Raw genomic sequence first — 26,402 nt, forward strand, 5'->3', positions numbered from 1 at the left:
GCTCTATAAGCAGGCTAGGAATGAAATCCTCTATCTGCATGTCTGCCTGCAGGTCAGCCGTCATCACTTTGTTGGCCATCAGTATGCAAGTGTGACATGCTCCACGCTCATTCGGCAGGTACCAGAGAACTGACTACAAAAAAAGCATGAGCGGGAGTTTATAATAGTGTGTACTGTACCACTTTCAAATGAACCAGCAGAAGGGTGGGGGGGATAACTTGGCATAGCAAAAAAAATTCTATAGCCCAGAGGGAGGGGAAGGAGTGCAATGTTAGGAAAACACCCCTCTGAGACTAGTGTGCACAGTTCTAATAACTAACCCTCACAATATCAACCATGAGGAAAAAGCAGGATGCGCTAATGTAAGGAAGGGAGGGGAAAAGGGAGAAAAAGGCATATCGCTTGACATTATGCAGTGCCTCAGCAGTCAAGGTCCCCTTTCCAATGCAGTTTGTGGTCCATAGAACCCCCCCATGTCCATCCCCTTTGATAAAACAAGCACGCGAAACGCGCATCAGGGGTTCGGGGGAAGGCTGTTGTAAGCCCGGACCTACGATGAGTAAGCATTTAACTCACTACAGCAGTATATGTTTGAGCAGCAGATGGGTGCACTTCATAAATTCCGTATAATTACTATTTTGTGATGTCTCTTGAGTACTTTTTTCTTGAGCACTCTAATGTGTTTGCATATTTTTCTCTGCTTGCCCAAGCCTCATGCTAGACCTGCAGCCTCTCCTCAGTATACTGGCATGTTTCCTCCTTTCCCTTACTGATTTTTGCATAATGTCTCATTGTGGTTTTGTCTGAAATTGATGTTGTTCAATGTACAAATAAAGGATATTTTGGTATTTTAATATATAGTGGTCCTTGCTGCTCTCTTCTTGTTGTTCATGGTATTGTTGGAGTGCTCCACTTTCGTAGTTTCATGATTATTATTGGGGGAGCTTAACTTTATCATGCTCCCAGGCTTTATATTTATAACGTGCTTTCGGATTATTGTATCTAAGTGTTTATTTATACCTGGGACAATATTGTACGTGCAGCGATTACATCCCTACCAATCACTTGTTTTTCTATTTTATCTTTTATTTAGGGAGTGATTGCTAAGATAGCAGCTACTTATAAGAAGCACAAGAAAGCTGTGCTGATCCATTTGTGTGAGGAGTGAGTTCTCGATGCGTCAAACAAAACCAAAGAGATGTTGATCTCTGCCTTGGTTGAGGATGATGCCAGGCACAAACACGATGTGGCCCCAGAACTCGGGACCAATGGAGCACATGGATGCCCAATTGTAGATCCTGTTCCAGAACTCAGAAGGGGCCAGCAGCAGCCATAGCTCACAGAGTGCAATGGACTCGTGCTTGCCACTCAATCTTCAGCAACTGGGACGATGTGATCCTCAAGTCCGCATTCAGCTCATGCCACAAGAATGCAAAGCAGAATGTGAGTTTGCTGAGCAACAGGCTGAGAAAGCCGAGTTGCAGGCCCAAGTTGAGAGAGACACACGAGAGCAAGAGGCTAAAAAAAAAACACCAACTAGAGTTAATCCGACTCCAGAAGGAGCAATCTACATCACTGAACACTGAGTCCAGTAATGTTAACACCTTTAAACCTGTCCCGAGCATGGACAAGTGTGCAGATCTGGGCACATTTTTGAGGGGGATCGAAAAGGCCTGCAGACTGTACCAGTTACCTGATGACCAGTGGGCTCGATAACCTCAGGATTTGAGGCAAAGCTCTGGAGGTGTTCGCCACTCCTTGAGATGAAGACTATGGACCATCAAGCAGCCCCTGATAAGGAACTATCGACTGACTCCAGAAGTGTACTGCAAAATGTTACAGACCCTTCAAAGTTGACCCCATGACAGCTACAGTGATATAGTGGACAGGCTCAGAACCATCTTCGAGCATTGGGTCCAGGGACTATCGGTTACAAACTTCTATGAATTGAAGAACCTGATGGTGAAGGAACAATTTATTCACCTTTGACCTGTGGAGTTGCAACACGCTGTAATGGGCCGGTAGGCAAAGGAGGTGGCCAAGCCTGCACAAATTGCCTATACCTATGAGGCCAACCATACACCAGAGGTGTACAAGTCAGCCGTCACCAGCTAGAACGGGGGTAAGCTGACAACCAATGCCCCTGTCAGCCAGCCCTTGCAGTCTTGCTCCATCTTCCAACTTGCATCTGACTACTGCTAGTGTTATACCTCTGACCGTACTGGACATATTAGCATCATCTGTTCAGAGAAGCAGAAGAAGAACCCCCACATCACACAGGCAATCTTGCTTTGCAAAGGCGTGTACTACGGAGCACAGAGAATGAATGAATCCAATATTGCGGCCAGCATGCAGCCAGTGGGTAAGGAAAGGGTGAATCAAACACCCGAAAATTCCGCCCATATGACCGAAAACCGGTCCCGCCAAATTCAGGTGACAGGTTCCCTTTAAGTCCCTTCTGGCTACCTCTAGCTAGGAGTTTAGGACTGCACTACCTCTAGATGCCAGACTTGAGGCGCTAAGTGATCTAACAAAGAAGCCTATCTCCAAGTCCAAGAAGGGATTATGAGAGATTGTGCTGTGAGGTGTGCTTGGGAGACAATCTGTAAATCAGTCTCTCAATCACGAATCTAAAAGGGGGAGGTGTCGTAGAGAAAAATTGTAAAATCCACAAAGACATCTCCGGAGAAGAGACACATCATTCTCACATTGAATTTCCAGATTAAATATATAAAATGTAATAGCTCCATTCCTCTTGCTCTGTACCCCGCACCCCTGAAGCACTACGCTAGCTGTAACGTGTGTGGTTAGTCCCAATGAAGAAGTGTGTCACTTTCAAACGTGTCAACCAATCAACCGTAATTCTACAGTTCTTGTCTCCTGCTCATCACTGGACCACTGGTAACACAGATTTTAACCCATTCATCTCCAGTCTCACAAGTTCCTACACATTGTGGGCTTTTGACTTCACAACCCCCTCACGTGAACAAAACTATTTTTTTTTTTTTCTCCCTGTTCCAACTCGGCTAAGACTCTATCACACTTATTCTCTTTCCACTTTCTTTTGCTCATTTTCAATCCCTGAATTTTAATATGAAGTCGTTCACTCTTTTGCAGCCATAACAGCTTCCACTCTTTCGAGAAGACTTTTTACAAGTTTTGGAGGGTGTTTGTGGAAATTTTTGCCCATTCATCCAGAAGAGCGTTTGTGAAGTCAGACAATGAGGTTAGACAAGAGGCCCTGGCTCAAAATCTCTGCTATAGTTCATCCTGAAAATGTTAGACAGGGTTGAGGTAAAGGCTCTGTGCGACCAGTCATTTATTTCCACACCAAACTCCCCCAACCTTGCCTTTATGCCTTGCTTTGTGCACTGTGGCACAGTTATGGGGAACAGAAAATGGCCTTCCCAAAACTGTTCCCACAAAATTAGAAGCTACAATTGTCCAATATGTTTTGCTTTGCTGAAGCATTAAGATTCCCCATTAATGGAATTAAGGGGCCAAAACTGATCCCTGAAAAACAGCCCCATAACATTATGAGTCCTTCACTAAATTTCATAGCTGGCACAATACAGTCAGGCAGGTAACATTCTCCTGGCATTTGCCAAACCCAGGCTCGTCCATCAGACACCAGTTAGAGCAGTGTGATTCATCACAGAACATGTTTCCACTCTTCAGGGTCTAGTGGTGGTGTACTTTAAAACTCTTCATATGGTGCTAGTCGCTGTGTTTGGTGATGTAACGTTTGCATACAGATGCTCAGCCAAGGAAGCCCATGCCATGAAGCTGACGGCCAGTTTTTCTGCTTAATTTTGTTACCAGAGGAGGTTTGGACACTGCAGTTATGGAGTAAGCAGAGCGTTGGTGACCTATATACTCTATATGCACTTGGTGACCCCTCTATATACATTCATATGGCTTAGTTATTGTGAATCCTAAATGCTTCAGCTTTTCAATAATATAGCTCACAGCTGATTGTGGTATATTTAGGAGGTAAGAACTGTCATGAACTGACAACGGTGACATCCTATTACAGGACCATGTTCAAATTCAGTAAGCTCTTTAGAAGGTGCTATTGGTTCCCAAAGGTTTGTTAAGACAGACTGCATGATGAGGGTCTGGATTATAAATGGGACTGAATTCAAGGATTAAGAGGTGTGTCCTAATACTTTTGTTCATATAGCATATCATATTAAAAGAAAAGTCCAACAAAGGTCAAACTTTTAAAACATTTCTACTCTCAAATGTAATAGACCCAAGTTCACTAATGTGTTCTGCATGGTGCTACAGTACAGTCTCGGGAGTGGAGTGAATTGTCCTCCATGTAACTCAACCACAGAAAGCTGGAAGAAAACAAAGAAAAACATTAAACTCCATTAAACCCTCTTCATGATTGAATATACGCAGTCATTGAAGGCCATCTCCATCCAACATACACAAAATATCTCAGGACATGAATCTGACCATTAAAATAATAACAGAACAACAATTTATACAAGTGCAGTCATTGGCCTTTGGGGATAGTAGTGACAAGCTTCTCTGGACTTCACATTTCATACTTTCCTTCTGTATAATGAGAAAAAAATGTAACAGGGAAGGTCACAAGTAAAATTAAAAGTAGTATTAGTTCAGCGCAATGTGGAAAATATCTTGGGACTGTCCCTACAAAAATAATTGCCACATTGGGACAAGCAGTGAGAAAAGTAGGTTGCTACGTATGGCTGAATTGGGAAGAAAGGAGCACATTGTATGACTGCACAAAGACAGGTTGTAAGGTGAAATGTCTGAAATACTCAACAACTTTGAATTCCACTTTTGTGCAAAGCCATAACAGCTATACCGCTCTACCCCAATGTCAACCTCTATTCCCCATAGCAGTGCAATCCATTTACCTCAGAAAAGTACTCAGTCAGTCTCCCCACTGCAAACATAGCCCTAAAAATTTTTTAATTATACGCCTTCAAGATCTGCACCCACCTGCCTCCTGTCCATTGACTCAGGAGACCTCCAAGGCTGGTCCTCCTGGAATAAATACACCTTGCCCAAAAACCTAATCCTTGGAAACCTGGAAACAGAATCCATTGATTTATCTGCAATCTTTATCTATCCAAGTTAATGTATCTCACTTGCATCATGCGTATCACAGGTTCAGCGCTCGCATCATTTAAGCCGTATGTTTAACGGATACACACTGCCACCAAAAAAGGGTATTGTGTAGGTGCACATTTATACTGCAGCCAGTAACAGATAAAACCTAGAATAAAAACAATAGATACCTTGCAGTAAGTAACTAAATAATAGTAATACATGTAAAACACATAGGGTACTTAGTTAACACTGTTTTGATCACAACAGCATAAAAGCCATCCCACCGCAACAAGGTGCACCCAATCAGTATGGTCCTTTTTATGCTGTTTTGATCAAAAATGTTAACTACAGTAAGTACCCTATGTTTTTACATGTACTATTACTAGTTTTTACTTCTTATTGCAGGGTATCTATAGTTTTTATTCTAGGTTTTGTCAGTTAATGGGCACAGTGTGAATGGGCACCTACATATTACACTTATATGGGTTTGCTGGCCCAGTATTTTGGTTTTGCCTTAGTGTCTTGTTCTTAATATATTTGGAAAAGAACCCACTCCCATGTGGCAGGTGCAAAACACAGTCAGGTCTAGGTCCTCCCCCCCACCCCCCCCATCTATTTTGAGGTCTGCTGGCACATAGTAAGGTGAGACACTAACGTTATAGTGACCATCCTGATTAGGTACACCTTGTCGCGGTGGGATGACTTTTATCCTTTTTTTATCAAAATAGTGTTAACTTGGTACCCTGTATTATTTACATGTGCAATTACTATTATGTATTTACTTACTGCAGCGTATTTAGTAATTGTTTTTATTCCATGTTCTATCTGAAACAGTGTAATGGAGCAGAATGTATATTATTCCATTCCTCCTGGACATATTCCCAAATTGTCCAACATGATAAAAAGAAGGAAAGGAGGCATTACTCTAAATAATTGTGCAAAAGGCGGCCGTTTATTAGCCCATGAGGAAACATTTTGGTTCCATTACATAACCTTTATGAAGCCAAGGATTCTGTAATAGAACCGAAACGTCGCCACATGTGCTGATAAAAGTCCACCTTTTGCACAGTCATATCGAGTGATGCCTCTTTTGCTTCTTCATCTGGTAATACCCGCTTCTCCCTGTTCGAATCAGTAAGACACAGGAGCCAAAACGCATCCCAATCCACCGCATATATCCATATCCCCAAAATCCTAAAATTCTCTAGTCTCCATCACAATATGATTGGGATAACTTGCCGTGTGGATGGATGCATTCCCTCCTGGATGAGCTGTCTTGCTTTTCTTATTTTATGCATATAAATAGGTGCTTGTGCTGTGAGTAAAGACTTGAGGCTGGGTGAGTAGGAGATGGGCTGGTCTAACTATATTTTTGTTATATGGGTGTGGGGAAAGTGTAGGGCACAAGCACACACCTATTTTTATTACCCTGTGTGTGTCACCGTCTGACTGGCAGCACGACAAAGGAATGTATCCGACACCATATATATATACAGTATATATATATATATATATATATATATATATACAGCTCTGGCAAAAATTAAGAGACCACTGCAAAATGTTCAGTTTGTCTGATTTTTCTCTCTACAGTTATATTTTTGAGTAAAATGTAAATTGTTCATTTATTCTATAAACTTCTGACAACATGTCTCCGAATTTCCAAGCAATAAATTTTGTATTTTTTTTTTCTGAAAAGGAGAAATGGTCAAAATTAAAAATAAAACAGTGCTTTCAGACCTCAAATAATGCAAAGAAGACAAGTTCATAATCATTTAGAAACAACAATACTAATGTTTTAACTCAGGAAGAGTTCAGAAATCAATATTTTGTGGAATATCCATGATTTTTAATCACAGCTTTCATGTGTCTTGGCATGCTTTCCACCAGTCTATCACACTGCTTCTGGCGCAAAAATGTAAGCAGTTTATTTGATGGCTTACGACTATCCATCATCCTCTTGATTACATTCCAGAGGTCTTCAATGGGGTTCAGGTCTGGAGATTGGGCTGCACATGACAGGGTTTTGATGTGGTGGTCTCTTAATTTTTGCCATTTGTGACCATAGTATCTGCTTTTGTGATTTTATGCCAGCAGACCAATTTTATGATACAGATAGATGTTGACATTCTAACATCAGGGGTTTACTATTATTTATCTCGGTCCCTAGATATGGATTGATGATATCATCAGATAGGTAAAGAGATGTAATTTACTATAAAGCCCCATACAGATTAGAGAGAAGTTAGCCTGCAATTTAATGTATATGGAGCCTTGGGACTCTCCTCCAATCCTTCTACCAAAATTTAGAATGCCAAATTTAAACTGGTTGTCTGGTGTAAACAAGATACCATATTGATCGTTGGAACACTGTGACCTGCACCAAACAGATTGAGGCACTTTTATCACATTTAGAATGGACCAGCAATGCGTGTTTTGACCTTTCACTATGAAGCTACCGGGAGCTGCGATTGTCTTTTTCTGACAGCCTTAAAGAAAATGAGTAGATTGAACATCCAGTTGGGCATCCAACGTGCTGATCCATTCTAATGGGAATAAATGTGCCTCACCAAAAATTCCCATTCTAATGATCAGTGAGGGTCTCAGTAGTCGAACCCGCAACTGATTGATAAGTGGGTAGGTGACAAAAAGGGTTGTCTGATGAAAACAAGTTAAGTCCCAACCCCCAGAAACTACTAAGTATAACCTCAAATGTCCATGTTTGGTTGTAGTACTGCCCATACAACACAATGTTGTCTACCAGAGGTGTCTGGCAGCTGCGATCTCTCCTCTTCCCATTGAAAAAACATGAACCCTCCACTCAGCCTTATGGGAGTTGGGGGACATATCTATTCATCTGATAGTTAATTAAGTTGTAAATCAGAAAGTTAGATAATACTTGCCTCCTTTGAACTGGATGAAAAGGGGGATTTGTGCACTACTCAACTGTCAGTCATCCAGACCACCCCAAGTCTGCAGGAATGTGCAAACGCCCAGTCATACATTACATGCATTCAGAGTATGAGTCAAATTCCAGGATATTCTATCATTATATCAATAACAAGCCTGTATATCGATATTTCCACGTAAGTATTTCCAAAAGGAGAAATCAGTTCTATTAGGTTGCTTTTACAGTGTATACTTTTGCAGCAAATTTGTTTATTTCTACTATACATCTATGAAAATCAATCTATCTCCATGGTTACAGACTACGAACAAAAATCTGTGTAGTCTGACATTACAGCTACTTGGTGAATCGCTCTGCAACTCATAAAGGAAACCTGTCAGCAGGATTTAGGCCGGCAATTCACCGCCAACCTGTTATCCAGGTTTACTGACAAGTTTACAATGATGATGTTCTGTCTTCAGGCACATTAGGAAAAAGGCTGAAAAATAACTTTGATCGCTATATTTAAAAGGCAGTAAGAAGCCACATAGGTGGAGCCACTCACCCGAACAAGCTTGACTGATGTCCCAAAGGCCATGTTCGTCATCACAAGCCACTTCCAATGGCATCCGATGCATGAGCAGGGAAGGGACGTGTTCTAAGAGGTACTTCTTAACGCCTTTTCAGTGCTGCATTCAGTTATTTTTCTCCCTTTTACCTCATCTGCCCCAAAAATCACCATCCTGATTAGCCAGCTGATGGCGGCTTGAAAGCTGAAATCTTCCTGACAGGTTCGCAATAAACCGCCAGCTGGTTAAAAAGTGGAAGGGGAAAAAGTCTTGTAGTAACACACGACTGTAGGATTAGACTATGTAGAGTTTGTTTATAGTCTGTATTCTTGGAAACGCATCTATCTTCTTAGGAGCTGTACACATAAAACAGCATATTTAGCATATTTTTGTAATCAAGATTATTTGCATAGTGACTTCATCTCTTAGTTCAGATGGACAAGAGTCAACAGCAAAATTGAAAGCTAAATTGGACACACGCTTTAAAGTTTCAACAACAATGCTATGGAAATTTATCATGTAACACAACACAAGATTTCAACCAAACTCATTTTACTTTTCCATGGAGAGACCACTCTGAGATTAAGGCTAGGGTCACATGACAGTGTAAAAGTATTCCATTCTCATCCAGAAAAGTGGGACGATTGTTTTTCTCACTTGTCATCCGTATGTGATCCATTTTTTTTTTACAGTAGAAGCTATCAATAATTACAGGACCATTTATAGTTTTCTATATTCTAGAATTGCAATGTATCTGTAAAAACCATATGCCATACAGGGGCATATGACTTTTTCTCGCACCCATAGACTTCAATCTTTAAGTCTCATCTAATTACAGAGACAAATTGCAGCATGCTGAGATTTTTTTCACAGACAGATTCTGTCAGTAAAAAAAACAAAAAAAAGTCCATCTGCCCCTCCTCATTGAATAGCATGGGTCAGTGTGCCATCCGATAAAAAATTGACTGCAGAAACCTGCATGTTGTCCCCTCATAACTAAATGAATGACCAAAGATACATCTTATTGTGGCCTAGTAGCTAATTGAGACCAATCACAGTTCAACTTTAATTTTCAAAACTTTATTAGAAAACTGTAGCGTGGACTATGATTGGGTAATTCATGAGGTCCGATGGCATTTATGGAGAAATAAGTCCAATCTATTTCGTTGCACTGAAATATAAAAGAGTATAATGAAGAGTATATCTATATTGGTAACAGAGGTAGCAATTGCATTTTCACTTTGTTGCCTGAGATAACCCATGGGCTCCTTTGCCACATAAATAGCCACCAGTATTATACATGACACATGGTAACCTGAGGTCCTGTTACACTTTTTGCATTAGGGCTCAGAAGTTTTTAGCTGGTGAAAGCCCTTTAGAGCACACACTGTAGAGTGTCTAACAATCTAAGAAATAAAGACCTTCACAACGCTTGAAAATCTGCTGCTTATTTAGCACAACGCAATATTTTAATTTGCATTCACACATGAACATCCTCATGCCACCCTCCAATTAAATCTGAAATTTTATCCCATCCTATTTCATACATTTCCCAAAAATATTACAAAAATAAGTTAAAATTGCCTCATTAATTCTCATTAAATATGACAAAGTCGCTTTATGTGGTGGAATAAAGACTGTCAACAAACTTATACAAAATCATTGAACTTTCATTGAAACGTAGGTTCCATTGGACATACAGTGTCTCATGCATCTCAAGAGTCCTGACGTTCTCCATTACACCGTGCTTACAATAGCATGACTCGTTCATGACTCGGGTTGGTCAGAATGTCTTCAAGAAGGAAATTCTGGATCTCCTAGTGATAGATCTTACCATATCCAGGCAAGCTGAGGAATCAGGTCACATAAGATGTGTTGGTATCGTGGATCTGATATCCATAATCATTTTTTTCCATCTTATGGCAATCCATAGGCTCTCTCTTTATGGGCTTTGGGGAGATATTTGTCCTTCAAAAATATGTTACAAAATTGTTCTTTTTACCAATGCCACTTAAATAAAGTCTGTAGCCCAAATACAAGACATAATACACCCTCTTAGCCAAAAGCTTAAAAGGGTGATATGATGTTTACTCCATCTGAACTAACGTCAATGTCTCTGTCACTTAATACACTGTATTAGGCGGAGGTTGGTGCAAGGCGTTGGGAGGCTGTAGATGAGGTCCTGGTTGGTTTTGTTGATTATACCATTGGTTATAGTTCTCAAGATAGCTTGGGGAGGAACAGTGAGGAAGACTTTGCTGCTGAGGGGTTCTGCTTCTACTATGGTCCCACATAGATGGTGATGAGGGAGAATTGCAAGCCATTGAATCACTGTTGTTTGGGCTATGCTCCAATCCGGGACCCTCACCATTCTTGTAAAGCTTCTTGAATTTTGACCTGCGGTTCTGGAACCAAATCTTAACCTGAAGAGCAGAAGTGAGAAAATAAATTATTAGATTACTGCAAGTTATGAAAACTTGAAGAAATATTTTCTTTTGAAGTATTTTGTATGAATTTACTCTAGACAGCTGAGAATTTCAAACATTTTAAATGCCCATTTCATAATTGTATTTTATATGATATTTTTTATAGTATTTTCTAAAATTCTTAGTTCATACAATGGAAGGTCCACCTCCCCTAAGTGGATACATCTCAATAAAGTGTACTCGGAAGTGGAGCACTATATTTGGTAAAGACTGATAGGTACCATCACCGACAGCTTGATTTCTTAAAATTCACAGAAAGCAAAAGAATAAGGCTTATGGACTTTAGGCTGTCTTGGCCCTTTGTCAAAGCATGATGCTATTGAAATATCGCTTACAAATGTATTTCCTAAGTGATGCTCCAAACTCTCAATTTTGTAATAACGACATATTCTGTAATGACCATCTCTACCTCAAAAATCAACTTGTCACAAGAGATCTAACAGAGAAGAGATATTCTTCACAGGTATCTTTGTATTTAACAATGAATATGGGGCAACATGGAGGTTTTAGGTTTTTTTGACCATGGGAAATATCTGCATGGAATTTGTATATTCCTTTTGATTGATGTAACCCCACAATAATGGCTTCCTATGAAGTTAGACCTTGTTAAGCATTGGATAAAAACATAAGTGGATACATATAGTGGCCTAGGCATCAGGTAACACTGACCAAATTGGAACTGAAGGATCAGCAGACTGTCTTTAAAGCCCTTTTTTCTATTTGGACAGACCTCTAGACACTGACAGACCCTGTATATGTATTCAGTTGGTGTTCATGTGTTTCTGAGAAGTGTTTTGCTTTCTCTCTAGATCCTTCCTACCCCCACACTCGCTCTACACCTCTGTCCCGATTTTCCCCCGCCCTGTGACTCATCCCAAGCTCTTCTCCAAAAGGACCAAACCCAGTTTCACAGCAACATTGTGTTTTGTAAATTGGTATGAGGAAGCCTCAGGATACCACCTCCCTGACCATAAACACCCCACCCTGACATCTCCCACCCTTTACGATACCTCAGTTGACTTTTTTTTACAAAAAAAAGGACATGAACAATATTCAGTATACAAGTAGGTAATCTTAGTTACTCACTTGCACACATTTTCAGCTATTTTCCAAACAATTAGACCAGAATTAATCAAAATTGTTGTGCAGTACTGCTATTTATTAATCGAAATCTGCCAGCAATTTTTTTCCCCAAAAAATTGGTCAGTCATCAACTTGAGTGCCAACAAAAATCTGATAGTCTAAAGGTACCGTCACACTCAGCAACTTTGCAACGAGAACGACAACGATCCGTGACGTTGCAGCGTCCTGGATAGCGATCTCGTTGTGTTTGACACGCAGCAGCGATCTGGATCCCGCTGTGACATCGCTGGTCGGAGCTAGAAGTCCAGAACTTTATTTTGTCACCAGGTCGGCGTGTATCGTCATGTTTGACATCAAAAGCAACGACGCCAGCAACGTTTTACATGGAGCTAACAACCAGCGAGAACGATAAGTGAGTCGCCGTTACGTCACTGGATCGCTCCTGCATCGTTCTGGAGTTGCTGTGTTTGACGTCTCTACAGCGACCTAAACAGCGACGCTCCAGCAATCTAGTTTAGGTCGGCTCGTTGTCTATATCGCTGCAGCGTCGCTGAGTGTGACGGTACCTTTAGACCATCAATATCTATGAGTTCTGAGCCACATGATTATCATCAAACATTAGACAAATGTTGAGCTCAACAGGATTAGTCGATCATCTGATGTGCACACAGGTCTCCGAACTCTCTACTGAATCAATTACTTGGGATAGATTAAAACTGGTCCAAAACATCATATCACCACTCTGAGGAAGTACTAAATTTCAGTATCAAAAATATATTTTGACATTGTTTAGCTGGGCACAGCCAGTGGAGGACACAGCTCTAATGTCCTCTGGGATCCACTGGTGCCACCTGTTGCACCCCACCAGCCATGTTTCTACACCTGGTAACATACTTATTTTGTATAGGCTTCATTGCTCCTATGTTAGAAAGACCGTCTAATTTTAATGACACCATTGTCAAAAACATTTCTTCTAAACAATAATTATTTTCTCCAGAGGTAGGCCTCATTTACATATTAGCATTTTGATCAGTATTTCGTCAGTATTTGTATGCCAAAACCAGGAGTGTTGCCAAAACACAGAAAAGGTGTCAGTCTTTCAATTATAGATTTTCCCTGTAAGTTCCACCGACGTGTGAATGAGGCCGTAAGTTGTAGTAGTCACTTAGCCCCTTCTAAATCAATAGGGGAACATTTACATTTAGCCAAGCAAACATGTAACTGAATAGAGGGATGATAGTAACAGTCATGTCTGTGACTCGTCCTTGGTTTATCGCCAATAAATCAATAAATGTACTTAAATTATAATGTCATTTGGATTTTTTTCATTCTGTGCTTAACTTTACATTTTCTTTCAAATCTGTATAATTAAAAAAAAGTCTTTCTCTTCGCATTTGTGTTTTGAAAAATCAGATTAATAATTCAGACATCAGTTCGAATGGATCGAGTTTTGGAACTACTCAGTCCTAGTCATACTAAGGATTTAAGGCAGCATAATAGGGGTCACTATTATTTTTTTTGTGGTTGAGGGAGGGAGTTATTTACAAAAAAAGATAGCAATAAGAGTCAATTAAAGGAACCCTCTGGGCAAAACTGATAAGCTTCTTATGCTGCAAAGGCCTGAGGGGTTGGCAAATAACTCAGTGACTCAAAGTACACCAAAGAGAGAGTCCATGTGTCTTGCTCTTCTGTCTCAGACCCTATTTTAGGAATAATATAGTGTATGCATTCTGCTTGGAGTGTTTTTATTTTATAGGGAAAAAATAAAACAGTACTTTTTCAGTCGTCAACTATGCACGTTTGTATCATGCTAGGATAATGATATTCTCCAGTTAGCTGTGCCAGAATATTGTTCTCCATTTTTTTTATACAACACCCATCAAGTAACCAGCACCGTTTATTCTTGTGCCTATTTTACTTTTATGTATAGGATTGTTACATACTCCATTGTGTTACTACATATTTGATCAAGACCAAGGCTCTTCAGATGTATCTGCATGTCATGGTGCCACACTCTTATCTTTCGGAATGTCATGTGGCCCTACTTGCCGGTACACAGCCTTATTTATTGCCATGTTGCATGGTATGTTATTTTATACTCTTGCTTGTTGTTACCTGTGTCTGTGTTAGTCCCAGCTCAGCCGCCAGTTCTGCTCTCTCAGGTAACGCCAAGTACTGGGCCTTCTGAAAACGTCTCTGGAGTGCTGCCAGCTGGTAACTAGAGTAGATGGTCCTGGGCTTTCGGACCTTTTTTGGTTTTCCGTTGACCATTCGCACCTCTGTTTCTGGTTCCTCCTTTATGGAAACTACAAGGAAGATGTAGGGCATTTGAGAATTGAAGCAACAGATTCTTGTTGACTCTTCAAACTCTACCAATATATGGTATGTACATATAGTTGACCTCACCATGCAACCTTTAATGTCTATGGGTCAAATGGGCCCATCTACTACTACTTTTCAAGATGAGCGTTAGGACAAGATAAGTGCCACCTAACCTATTACAGTTGATCATTGTCTTAAAAAAATGAACAACCTACTTTATATTCTCTATATATCTATACTTATATACTCCATTGCTTACATCTCAAAGACTTTTGGTTCTTTGGTCTAGTTACTAGTTATTGTACCTTATACAAATTCTAACTATGCACGGGTTATATCAGAATAAAAAGTCTCATCTTCTTCATATTGCATATTTTATTTCTTCTCAAGTTGTTCTGAAATCCTCCATTCATTCTCTATATATCTTAAGGAACGACCACCTACCAATCTCCATTACTAATACATCTCTCTATGCATTTCTGACTTATGACAGCTCAATATCACCTGCCACTTTCTGTATAGCTGGTATTGTAGCATACTTATTTGATTGTGCTTTAAATACATAAATCATATGTTTGGGCCGTCAGAAATCCTTACTTTATACAAAGTTAAGTGATACACTTAATTTAAAGTGTGGGGCCTCCTATCTATTTATGGCTGTTTAGACCCTTTGTGTCCTAATTGACCCTGCCTGTCTTGAATATTGTTCAAGTACTACGGGTTATTGTCTCAGTATATCTTAGGGGCACATCTGTCTACCATCTTATCTCAATTTTGAGCTTATACAGTTTTGCCTTAGGCATATGCCTAGCAAGCCTCAATGGTGAATACACATCTGATATTAGTCCAAAAGACCAAAACCATGGAGTCTACATAGAGATTGAGTCCTCTTCCCTCTGCAAAGTATATTGTTTGACATCTATTCTTTAGCAGGGTCTACTGATCAAAAGGCTCTTGAAAAGAGGGGGTATAACAGCAAATAAAACCCTAAAGGTACCTGGGATATCCTAAATATCTCCAATTTTTGTAGACAGTAAACTTTTGTAATTCTCAAAGTTTTTGATCATATTATGTGGAAAGACGTGAAAAGATTTGCGTTTATTTAAAAAGATATATTAAATCTGTGCCATGTCATATAACCACCTCTGTTCACCACGGTAAAACATTGATTAGATATTGACATGAAGCCACTATGTGGGAGAAGCATTATAGCGATGCTCTATAGATAAGCTTCATTAGGCTTTATGCATCCATTTATGACCATCACCCATAACCAAAGGATAATTTAACATTTTGTATAAAGGCTGCGCCAATGTCTGCAGAAGGTAGAAAATGACTCAAGGTGCAATTTTCATGGTAAAGCAAACATGAAGGGCAATAGGAACCCAAATTATTGTCTTACAGATGTCTCATGGACAGAAATTGAAGGGTCATCCAGATATCCCAGGTATGCATGGATCCTATAAGTTAATGATAACACTGAGAACCAAAATACTGGTAGAGACAGACAGCTTAGTCATAGACAGCCCGGATATAAGTAGCGACAGTCAACCCGCCTAACTTTAGCCAGAAACAGACAGTCGGGATATAAGAAGATCAAGTCAGGCAGCTTGGTTGTCTTCAACGTTTTGCACACCTTAGATGTACAGTAGATAGACAGACAGCCTGGATATAGGTAGACAGGTAAACATGAGCTTGGGATTAGAGAAGAGACAGGAAGGGAGGGACGTGGTGCATCACAGAATATCTGCAGTAAAGGTAGAAATGCACCCTGATTAAAGCGGCAGACAGAAAGGCAGCAAGAGCTCTATAAGCCCCTCTTCTCCTAAGCTTCTGTCAGTCACACACGGAATGGAACCTTTAAAATGATGAAAAACGTCATTGATGTAACGATGATGTCTCATATAAAGCCAACTAAGCTTCTCTGAAAAATATCCCAAAGATCTATAGCTTAAATTTTCCCCCATAACTGAATAAAGTAGAAATTAATATCCATTAATACATTTTTTTAGCCATAATAACAATAAAGAATTAGTAATTGACTAATGCATTAAATTTTAATTAATAGAAACAATTTTATGTGAAGCATCTTTAAAAAAGTACAACACATTTGAAAGATCCTTGTTGGCGTTACCTGTCAATGTGTAAGGATTTTAAATTATTTACAATTTATAGAGGATTTTATAGATAGGGATTTTATGGATAGGCTGTGCTGTAATATTCTTTTCCCAATGGCTTCAATAAGAGAAGATTACAGTAGAGCAAACCTACTTTTACATGGTCTAGATCATTGTACAGCAGTTGCAACACTACAACTCCCAGCATGACTTGACAGTTTATGGCTGTCAGGTCAAGCTTAGAGTTGTAGTTCTGCAACTGCTGATGATCCGGTTGGAGTCCACTGATCCAGACCAAACCTGAAACTATTGGCAAATGTTAAGTGTCCTTGTACCGTCTGGGTCCACATGTCGCTTAAATCTATTATATTTTCACATAAGTTATCACTTCATCCCATATAAAAAAGTACAGGAATGCCGACGATCCCAAATCCCTAGATCAGAGCCTGATGTGCTCCAAGTTTAATAATTGGGCAGAATGATGACTATAGTAAGGGAATAGTGCACAATGGACCATGCGCAATGTTTGACCTGATGTTGATCACTGTCTTCTTGTGTCTTAGTCTTTCATTTCTTGCATTTTAGCCTATACACTCTCTATACCTTTCTTTCGTTTCATCCTATGTGACTATTTATTGTCGTTTTTCTTCTTTTTTTTTTATACTTTTTGCCTATTTTTTTGCCCCTTCCTCCCTAAGCCTTTTCCTGACGTTCTCTGTTCTTCCCTGTGGGCAGCTTCTTGTTTGCCCATCTTTTGTACGATGCCCTATGACAATGCCCTGTCATTACTCTGCATCTTCTCCCTTGGTGTTCTGTCCTCGGGTCCTCTCCTTCTTGGGGTCCACATTTTGGCCCTTCCTCCCTTTATATGTCCCATAGCCCAGTCTTATTGCTATCATCGTACACCTTCTCTATTCCTCCACTACTTCTAAAGCCTTGACATAATATCGATACCTTTTTCAAAAAGATATAGCTGAAGTGTTTTTTTCCAACAATGTATTATATGCTATCTCTAGTTTTACATAGGACTGCAGGTACACATTCTGCATTATTTTGTGTTATTTCTAGTACCACATAGGGTTGTTGCATTATCAAAACACATAGAGATGAAACTTATGTTAACTGACAACTTGAGTTCTGCTACATCACAAGAGAGTATTTTAGGCTGTCATCTAATGTCAATACATATAAAGGGGTAGGTGTCAGCACCCATCTCTACATACCTGACTCTGGAGCCGGAGGTTCTCGGTAATGTCCATAGGAGCGGTATCCACCTCCATACTGATACTCGTCCTTGGGCATAAAGCCTTCAGATCCCACTAGCCCACTCAGGTTGAATTGAGGATGATGGTGGTAGTTGTACGGATTGAGTGACTGAGAATACCCCTGGCTCTGGTAGTATTCGTGTTGGCTGGCGGCCATCGGACCACTGTAGTAGCCCATGTCCGTGGCAGTGGACTCGGGTAAGGTGGGTGAGTCCTTGGAGTGGCAACTCAAAGAGGTGCTCAGGTCGGTTAATACGGCCATTTTCTTCTCATAGGTCCCACTCATGTTATGTAAGAAAGATGAGAGATCCCAACAGACCTTCACACACACATCCCTGCCGAGCCCTTATGCACTTCTCCCAGTACAATAAAACCAAACCAAAGCTCCACAGACCAGTTCTACTCCATAATTATAGGGTAGAGAAGGGAGGGTCTCGCATTCCTATTGGCTCCAGGAGGAAAGCCTTCCAGGCAAAACAGATTTCTAAACCAGCTCTATATTTATGGCTCAGCTTCATGTCAGCGCAAAAAGGAAAAAAAACACACCAATACACATGCACATATATATATATATACATATATACACACTGTATTCTGCAGTGCAAATGTGCACATAGAGTGGCAACACGTTACAGTGCTGCGGGGGCTGCAGGAAACCTCTGCCTAAATACACACTGTGTCCAAGAATAAATGAACTGAAAGATGTAGCAGAGCCGGAGTTGTTTAACTGCCCCTTTTTTTGGTTTATGGTGAGTTATGGTTGGCCTGCAGTCCTATATAAAAAGTACGCAACATTTTATTTCAGCATGATCTTACCGACTCGGCTCTAGTACATTGTTGCTGAAATGAATATTTCCATATTTAGAGGCACACATATATGTGGATCAATACACACCTAATAGCATATATAAGTGTATTACTATAAATATATACAATCAGTGATGAATCCATCATTTGATAATCTGGCAATTGTTTACAGTACAGAATAGGAGCAATTAATATACAGCTTCAATATCGCTCCATGTACGGGCCCCACCTGGAACCTTATGTAATTATTTATTAGACTTGCTTATATAGCGCTATCATACTCCGCAGCGCTTTACATGCACTATTCACACTGTCCCCATTGGGGCTCACAAGCTAAATTCCCCATCAGTATGTCTTTGGTGGGTGAGAGGAAATCAAGGAACACACAAACACGGGGAGAACATACAAACTCCATGCCGATGTTGTCCTTGGTGGGATTTGAACCCAGTGCTGCAAGGTAACAGTGCTACCCACTGAGCCACCCTGCGGCCTTGTAGATACATGTGGGTGATCATGTTGTGACCCTGATCCGTTGCCAGACTATAAACTCGTTTACTGTCCATACATTTTTTTTCTGCCTCGTTTAGAAAAAGACTGAACAGAGAGAACCAATGAAGACTTTCCGATAATCATCAAATAATACAGAATCTCTGAAAATTTGCACCTTTAAAAACCTACTTTTATGGTATGTTCACAGGTAACAGTATTTGGTGCAGACAGTTCTGGCAGGAAAAATATTAAATAGGTGCTTTTCTGCAGTGTTTTGATGCATTTTTTTACCTGCGTTTTTGGTGCCGATTTTTCCCCACTCATTAATATGGGAGAAATCTGCAGCAAAACGCTAAAAGAATTGACATCCTGTAGACTTAATTCAACGTGTGCCTGAGACTTCAGGATTCTCATTCCCTTCAGGTTTCCTGACAAATTTGCATTGAAAAAAACACAGGAAGAACGCAATGTGTACATGCAGTCAAATACTTTACAGTGTGTGATGTGTGTGATCTTAAGTGAAGCTGGGGGGGGGTGCACATATTTTTGCACAGGAAATAGTATGCTCACAGCAGTGTCATGTGCCGAGGCAGGTTAGCCACGAGAGCGGGTATTGTCTATGTACATGACTTATTTTAGCATATGAATGGTATGTACAAGGGTGTTCATGTTATTGAGCCAGACCTCTTCACTGTAAAAATGGCTGTAGGGCTATAGAGGTCTCCATGGACTCCACTGACAACATTCTGGGAGCGTTGTGAAATGCAGACATAAGTGCATGAATATCCACTGCACAACTATACTCACACATATAATGTGGGACACTTATTACTCATAATACCGTGAAAAAGCAATACTGTCGGAGAACAAATTCTTAAATTTCTTCAACTTGGATAAATGTCCAATTCTATTTCAATTGATGACTTACCGTTTTGTGTATACAGCGCCTATTCTGACTTTTGCATCTCCATGAGAATAGAGTACAAGCCCCCCCCCCAATCCTGCAGTAATGTGCTACCTTGCTCCATACCCCTCTTTTACCTTCTGCATGTTAGCAAAACAAGGGGTCAGGTAGAAGAAAAACAACAAATGATTTAGAAATCTGACTACAGAGGGTTTGTTTGTAGTCTGTAACCATGGAGACACATAAGTCTGCTGAGGAGCTGTATAAGCAAAATGGTAAATATTCATTTAAGACTACATAGTTGGAAAGTAGGATCAAAGGGAAATTACAGAGTGATTTTTTTTAACCCCTTTCTGACCTCGGACGGGATAGTACGTCCGAGGTCAGAAGCCCCGCTTTGATGCGGGCTGCGGCGGTGAGCCCGCATCAAAGTCGGGACATGTCAGCTGTTTTGAACGGCTGACGTGTGCCCGCAATAGCGGCGGGTGAAATCGCGATCTGCCCGCACCTATTAACTAGTTAAATGCTGCTGTCAAACGCAGACAGCGGCATTTAACTACCGCTTCCGGAAGCGCGGCAGGAAATGCGCACATCGCCGACCCCATCACATGATCGGGGGTCAGCGATGCTTCTGCATTGTAACCATAGAGGTCCTTGAGACCTCTATGGTTACTGATCCCTGCTAGCTGTGAGCGCCACCCTGTGGTCGGCGCTCATAGCACACCTGCATTTCTGATGATCGCTGCTATGTAGCAGAGCTGATCTGATGATCGCTGCTACGTAGCAGAGCCGATCCAGTTGTGCCAGCTTCTAGCCTCCCATGGAGGCTATTGAAGCATGGAAAAAGTTAAAAAAAAGTTTAAAAAAATGTGAAAAAATTAAAAAAAATATAAAAGTTTAAATCACCCCCTTTCGCCCAACTCAAAATAAAACAATAAAAAAAAAAAGCGAACCTACACATATTTGGTATCGCCACGTTCAGAATCGCCCGATCTATCGATAAAAAAAGCATTAACCTGATTGCTAAATGGCGTAGTGAGAAAAAAAATTGAAACGCCAGAATTAAATTTTTTGGGTCGCCACTACATTGCATTAAGATGCAATAAAGGGCGATCAAAAGAACGTATCTGCACAAACGTGGTATCAATAAAAACGTCAGCTTGGAACGCAAAAAATAAGCCCTCACCTGACATCAGATCACGAAAAATGGAGACGCTACGGGTATCGGAAAATGGCACAATTTTGTTTGCTTTTTTTGTTAGCAAAGTTTGGAATTTTTTTTTTCAGCACTTAGATATAACGTAACCTAGTCATGTTTGGTGTCTATGAACTTGTAATGACCTGGAGAATCAAAATATCAGGTCAGTTTTAGCATTTAGTGAATCTAGTGAAAAATCCAAACAAAAAACAAGTGTGGGATTGCACTTTTTTGCAATTTCACCGCACTTGGAATTTTTTTTCCCGTTTTCTAGCATTTTACGAAATGGTAAAACCATTGATGTTGTTCAAAAGTACAACTCATCCTGCAAAAAAAAAGCCCTCACATGGCCAAATTGATGGAAAAATAAAAAAGTTATGGCTCTGGGAAGGAGGGGAGTGAAAAAAGAACACGGAAAAACAGAAAATCCCAAGGTCATGAAGGGGTTAAACAATTGACGGATCCACCAAAATGTATGACTTTTATCTGCCACAATCCTGGTGCCCAGCTCTTAGTGAATTCCGACCAACATATTCACATGTATTTCCACTAAGCAGAAAAGCTTACAATCTCATGTTCCTACTTCAAATATGGGCAATACTACAGTCATGGACAAAAATTTTGAGAATGAGACAAATATTAATTTTTCCAAAGTCTACTGCTTCATTTTTTCTAATGGCAATTTGCATATACTCCTGAATGCCAGAGTGATCAGCTTAACAGCAATTACTGTACTTGCAAAGTCAATATTTGCCCAGAAAATGAACTTTAACCCCCAAAACACATTTCAACATCATTGCACTCCTGCCTTAAAAGGAGCAGCTATCATCGTTTTAGTGATTGATCCATTAACACAGGTGTGGGTGTTGATGAGGACAGGGCTGGCGATCAATCAGTCATGATTAAGTATGAATGACGTCACTGGACACTTTAAAAGGAGGCTGGTGCTTGGTATCATTGTTTCTCTTCAGTTAACCATGGTTATCTCTAAAGAAACACGTGCAGCCATCATTGCACTGCACAAAAATGGCCTAACAGGGAAGAGTATCGCAGCTACAAAGATTGCACCTCAGTCAACAATCTATCGCATCATCCAGAGCTTCAAGGAGAGAGCTTCCATTGTTGTCAAAAAGGCTCCAGGGCACCCAAGAAAGACCTGCAAGCGCCAGGACCGTATCGTAAAACTGTTTCAGCTGCGGGATCGGACTACCAGCAGTGCCGAGCTTGCTCAGGAATGGCAGCAGGCTGGTGTGAGTGCTTCTGCACACACTGTGAGGCGGAGACTCTTTGAGCAAGGCCTGGTTTCAAGGAGGGCAGCAAAGAAGCCACTTCTCTCCAGAAAAAACATCAGGGACCGACTGATATTCTGCAAAAGGTACAGGGAGTGGACTGCTGAGGACTGGGGCAAAGTCATTTTCTCTGATGAATCCCCTTTTCGATTGTTTGGGACATCTGGAAAACAGCTTATTCGGAGAAGAAGAGGTAAGCGCTACCACCAGTCTTGTCTCATGCCAACTGTAAAGCATCCTGAAACCATTCATGTGTGGGGTTGCTTCTCAGCCAAGGGAATCGGCTCACTCACAGTCTTGCCTAAAAACACAGCCATGAATAAAGAATGGTACCAGAATGTCCTCCAAGAGCAACTTCTCCCAACCGTCCAAGAGCAGTTTGGCGCCCAACAATGCCTTTTCCAGCATGATGGAGCACCTTGCCATAAAGCAAAGGTGATAACTAAATGGCTCATGGAACAAAACATAAGGTACCGTCTCACAGTGGCACTTTGGTCGCTACGACGACACGATCCGTGACACTCCAGCGTCGCTCCATTATCGCTCCAGCGTCGTAGACTGCGGTCACACTTCACAATGCACGGCGCTGGAGCAATAATTTCATGGCGTATTTGCGATGTAGGATCAGCAGAGGAGGTGGAGAATATCGTGCACACCTTTGTTACACGATGCGATCATGCCGCCACAGCGGGACACTTGATGACGAAAGAAAGTTTCAAACGATCTGCTACGACGTACGATTCTCAGCGGGGTCCCTGATCGTAGTAGCGTGTCAGACGAAGCGAGATCGTAAGTATATCGCTGGAACGTGACGGATCGTGCCGTCGTAGCGACCAAAGTGCCACTGTGAGACGGTACCCATAGAGATTTTGGGTCCATGGCCTGGAAACTCCACAGATCTTAATCCCATTGAGAACTTGTGGTCAATCATCAAGAGACGGGTGGACAAACAAAAACCAACAAATTCTGGCAAAATGCAAGCATTGATTATGCAAGAATAGATTGCTATCAGTCAGGATTTGGCCCAGAAGTTGATTGAGAGCATGCCAGGGAGAATTGCAGAGGTCTTGAAGAAGAAGGGTCAACACTGCAAATATTGACTTGCTGCATTAACTCATTCTAACTGTCAATATAACCCATTGGTACTCATAATATGATTGCAATTATATTTCTGTATGTGATATAAACATCAGACAAACACTAATAAAATCCAGAGGGCAGCAGATCATGTGAAAATATAATTTTGGTGTCATTCTCAAAAATTTTGGCCATGACTGTATGTAATGAAGAGCGACATATACACCATGTTCCAAATTATTATGCAAATTATATTTTTCTCTGATTTTCCTAAATGGTCGATGCAAATGACAGTCAGTCTAATAAAAGTCATCACCCGCTAGAGTATACATCGAATTTTATTGAAGAAACCTCCCAATGATAACTGTATAATCTCAAAAATGAATAAAAACTCAAAATGTGCTGTTCCAAATTATTAGACACAGTAGAATTTCTAAACATTTGATGTTCTAAAGAATTGAAAATGCTCATTTGTTGAATTTGCCGCATTAGGAGGTCACATTCACTGAACAAAAAAGCTATTTAACTCCAAAACATCCTAACAGGCCAAGTTACATGTTAACATAGGAACCCTTCTTTGATATCTATCACCTTCACAATTCTTGCATCCATTGAACTTGTGAGTGTTTGGAGAGTTTCTTCTTGTATTTCTTTGCATAAAATCAGAATAGCCTCCCAGAGCTGCTGTTTTGATGTGAACTGCCTCCCACCCTCATAGATCTTTTGCTTGATGATACTCCAAAGGTTCTCTATAGGGTTGAGGTCAGGGGAAGATGGTGGCCACACCATGAGTTTATCTCCTTTTATGCCCATAGCAGCCAATGGCTCAGAGGTATTCTTTGCAGCATGAGATGGTGCATTGTTATGCATGAAGATGATTTTGCTCCTGAAGGCATGTTTCTGCTTTTTATACCATGGAAGAAAGTTGTCAGTCAGAAACTCTATATACTTTGCAGAGGTCATTTTCACACCTTCAGGAACCTTAAAGGGCCCTACCAGCTGTTTCTCCATGATTCCGGCCCAAAATATGACTCCTCCACCTCCTTGCTGACGTTGCAGCCTTATTGGGACATGGTGGCCATCCACCAACCATCCACTACTCCATCCATCTGGGCCATCCATGGTTGTTCGATACTCATCAGTAAACAAGACTGTTTGAAAATTAGTCGTCATGTATGTCTGGGCCCACTGCAACCATTTCTGTTTGTGAACACTGTTTAGGGGTGGCCGAATAGTAGGTTTATGCACCACAGCAAACCTTTGAAGGATCCTACACCTTGAGGTTTGAGGGACTCCAGAGGCACCAGCAGCTTTGTAATGGCTGTTTAGCAGCTGCTCTCTTAATCCGATAAACTTGCCTGGCAGAAACCTTCCTCATTATGCCTTTATCTGCATGAACACGTCTGTGCACAGATTCAGCAACAAATCTCTTAACAGTACAATGATCACGCTTAAGTTTTCGGGAAATATCTAACATTTCCATCCCTTGACCAAGGCATTGCACTATTTGATGCTTTTCAGCAGCAGAGACATCCTTTTTCTATCCCATGTTACTTGAAAACTGTGGCCTGCTTAATAATGTGGAGCATCATTTTTAGGCTGTGTGCACACGTTGCTGTTTTTCACGTTTCTTTCGCTTTTTTCCGATAAAAATGCTATAAAACCGTAAAAAAAACAGCATACAATAAGCATCCCATCATTTAGAATGAATTCCGCATGTTTTGTGCACATGAAGGGTTTTTTTCTGCGCAAAAAAAACGCATAGCGGTAAAAAACGCAGCATGTTAATTAATTTTTTTTGCGGATTTCCCACTACAAAATGCATTGGGAAATGTCCGGAAAAAACGCATCAAAAACGCACCAAAAACGCGGCAAAAACGCACGCAGATTTCTTGCGAATTTCTTGCAGAAAATTTCAGGTTTTTCTCAGGAATTTTCTGCGAGAAATCCTGAACGTGTGCACATAGCCTAAGGGTATGTTCACACGTTCCTGATTTCCATCCTTTTTTTTTTTCAGGACTGAAACCGCAGCTCTTTGCAGAAAACGCAGGTCCTTTTTTTGGTGCTTTTTTGGTGCTTTTTTGGTGCGTTTTTTGATGCGTTTTTTTATGCAGTTTTCTATGCAGAATCTGTGTGTTTTCTAGGAAGTTTTTTAGGGTTAAAATGGCTGAAAATACCCTAACCCTACCCCTAACCCTACCCCTAACCCTAACCCTAACCCTACCCCTAACCCTAACCCTAACCCTAACCCTAACCCTATTCTAACCTTAGTGGAAAAAAAAAAATTCTTAATTTTTTTTATTGTCCCTACCTATGGGGGTGACAAAGGGGGGGGGGTGTCATTTACTATTTTTTTTATTTTGATCACTGAGATATAACCTATCTCAGTGATCAAAATGCACTTTGGAACGAATCTGCCGGCCGGCAGATTCGGCGGGCGCACTGCGCATGCGCCCGCCATTTTGCAAGATGGCGGCGCCCAGGGAGAAGACGGCCGGACGGACACCGGGAGGCCGGGTAAGTATAAGGGGGGGAGATTAGGGCACGGGGGGGGCATCGGAGCACGGGGGAGGGCATCGGAGCACGGGGGTGGGCATCGGAGCATGGGGGGGTGGGATCGGGGCAGCCACACTCCGCCCACGCACTTCCGCCCGCTTCCCCGCACTTCCTGCTGCAGCGGTTCGGCACCACAAACCGCAATAAAACCCGCAGATATATTTTTGATCTGCGGGTTTTACTGCGGGTTTGACCTCACAATGGAGGTCTATGGGTGCAGAACCGCTGCGGCTCCGAAAAAAGAAGTGACATGGTACTTCTTTTT

General features: G+C 41.0%; 1 protein-coding gene across 1 annotated transcript; it reads right to left on the reverse strand.

The window, feature by feature from the left end:
• Nucleotides 1-9,976: 9,976 nt before the first annotated feature.
• Nucleotides 9,977-18,205, reverse strand: DLX3 (distal-less homeobox 3). Its single transcript, XM_069751443.1, has 3 exons — nucleotides 17,776-18,205; nucleotides 14,229-14,419; nucleotides 9,977-10,967 (listed from the first exon to the last, which is right to left on the reverse strand). The coding sequence occupies exons 1-3, from the start codon at nucleotides 18,101-18,103 to the stop codon at nucleotides 10,668-10,670; spliced, it is 819 nt and encodes a 272-aa protein (XP_069607544.1). The 5' UTR covers nucleotides 18,104-18,205; the 3' UTR covers nucleotides 9,977-10,667.
• Nucleotides 18,206-26,402: the final 8,197 nt, after the last annotated feature.

The sequence above is a fragment of the Ranitomeya imitator genome, chromosome 2 (assembly GCF_032444005.1).
Source record: "Ranitomeya imitator isolate aRanImi1 chromosome 2, aRanImi1.pri, whole genome shotgun sequence".
NCBI lineage: Eukaryota > Metazoa > Chordata > Amphibia > Anura > Dendrobatidae > Ranitomeya > Ranitomeya imitator.

Coding starts and splice junctions, on each gene's coding strand:
- DLX3 (XM_069751443.1), bottom strand. CDS start 18,103: ATGAGTGGGACCTATGAGAAGAAAATGGCCGTATTAACCGACCTGAGC. Junction 14,420..17,775: donor ACCTCCGGCTCCAGAGTCAG/GTATGTAGAGAT, acceptor TCTTCCTTGTAG/TTTCCATAAAGGAGGAACCA. Junction 10,968..14,228: donor TGGGACTAACACAGACACAG/GTAACAACAAGC, acceptor TCTGCTCTTCAG/GTTAAGATTTGGTTCCAGAA.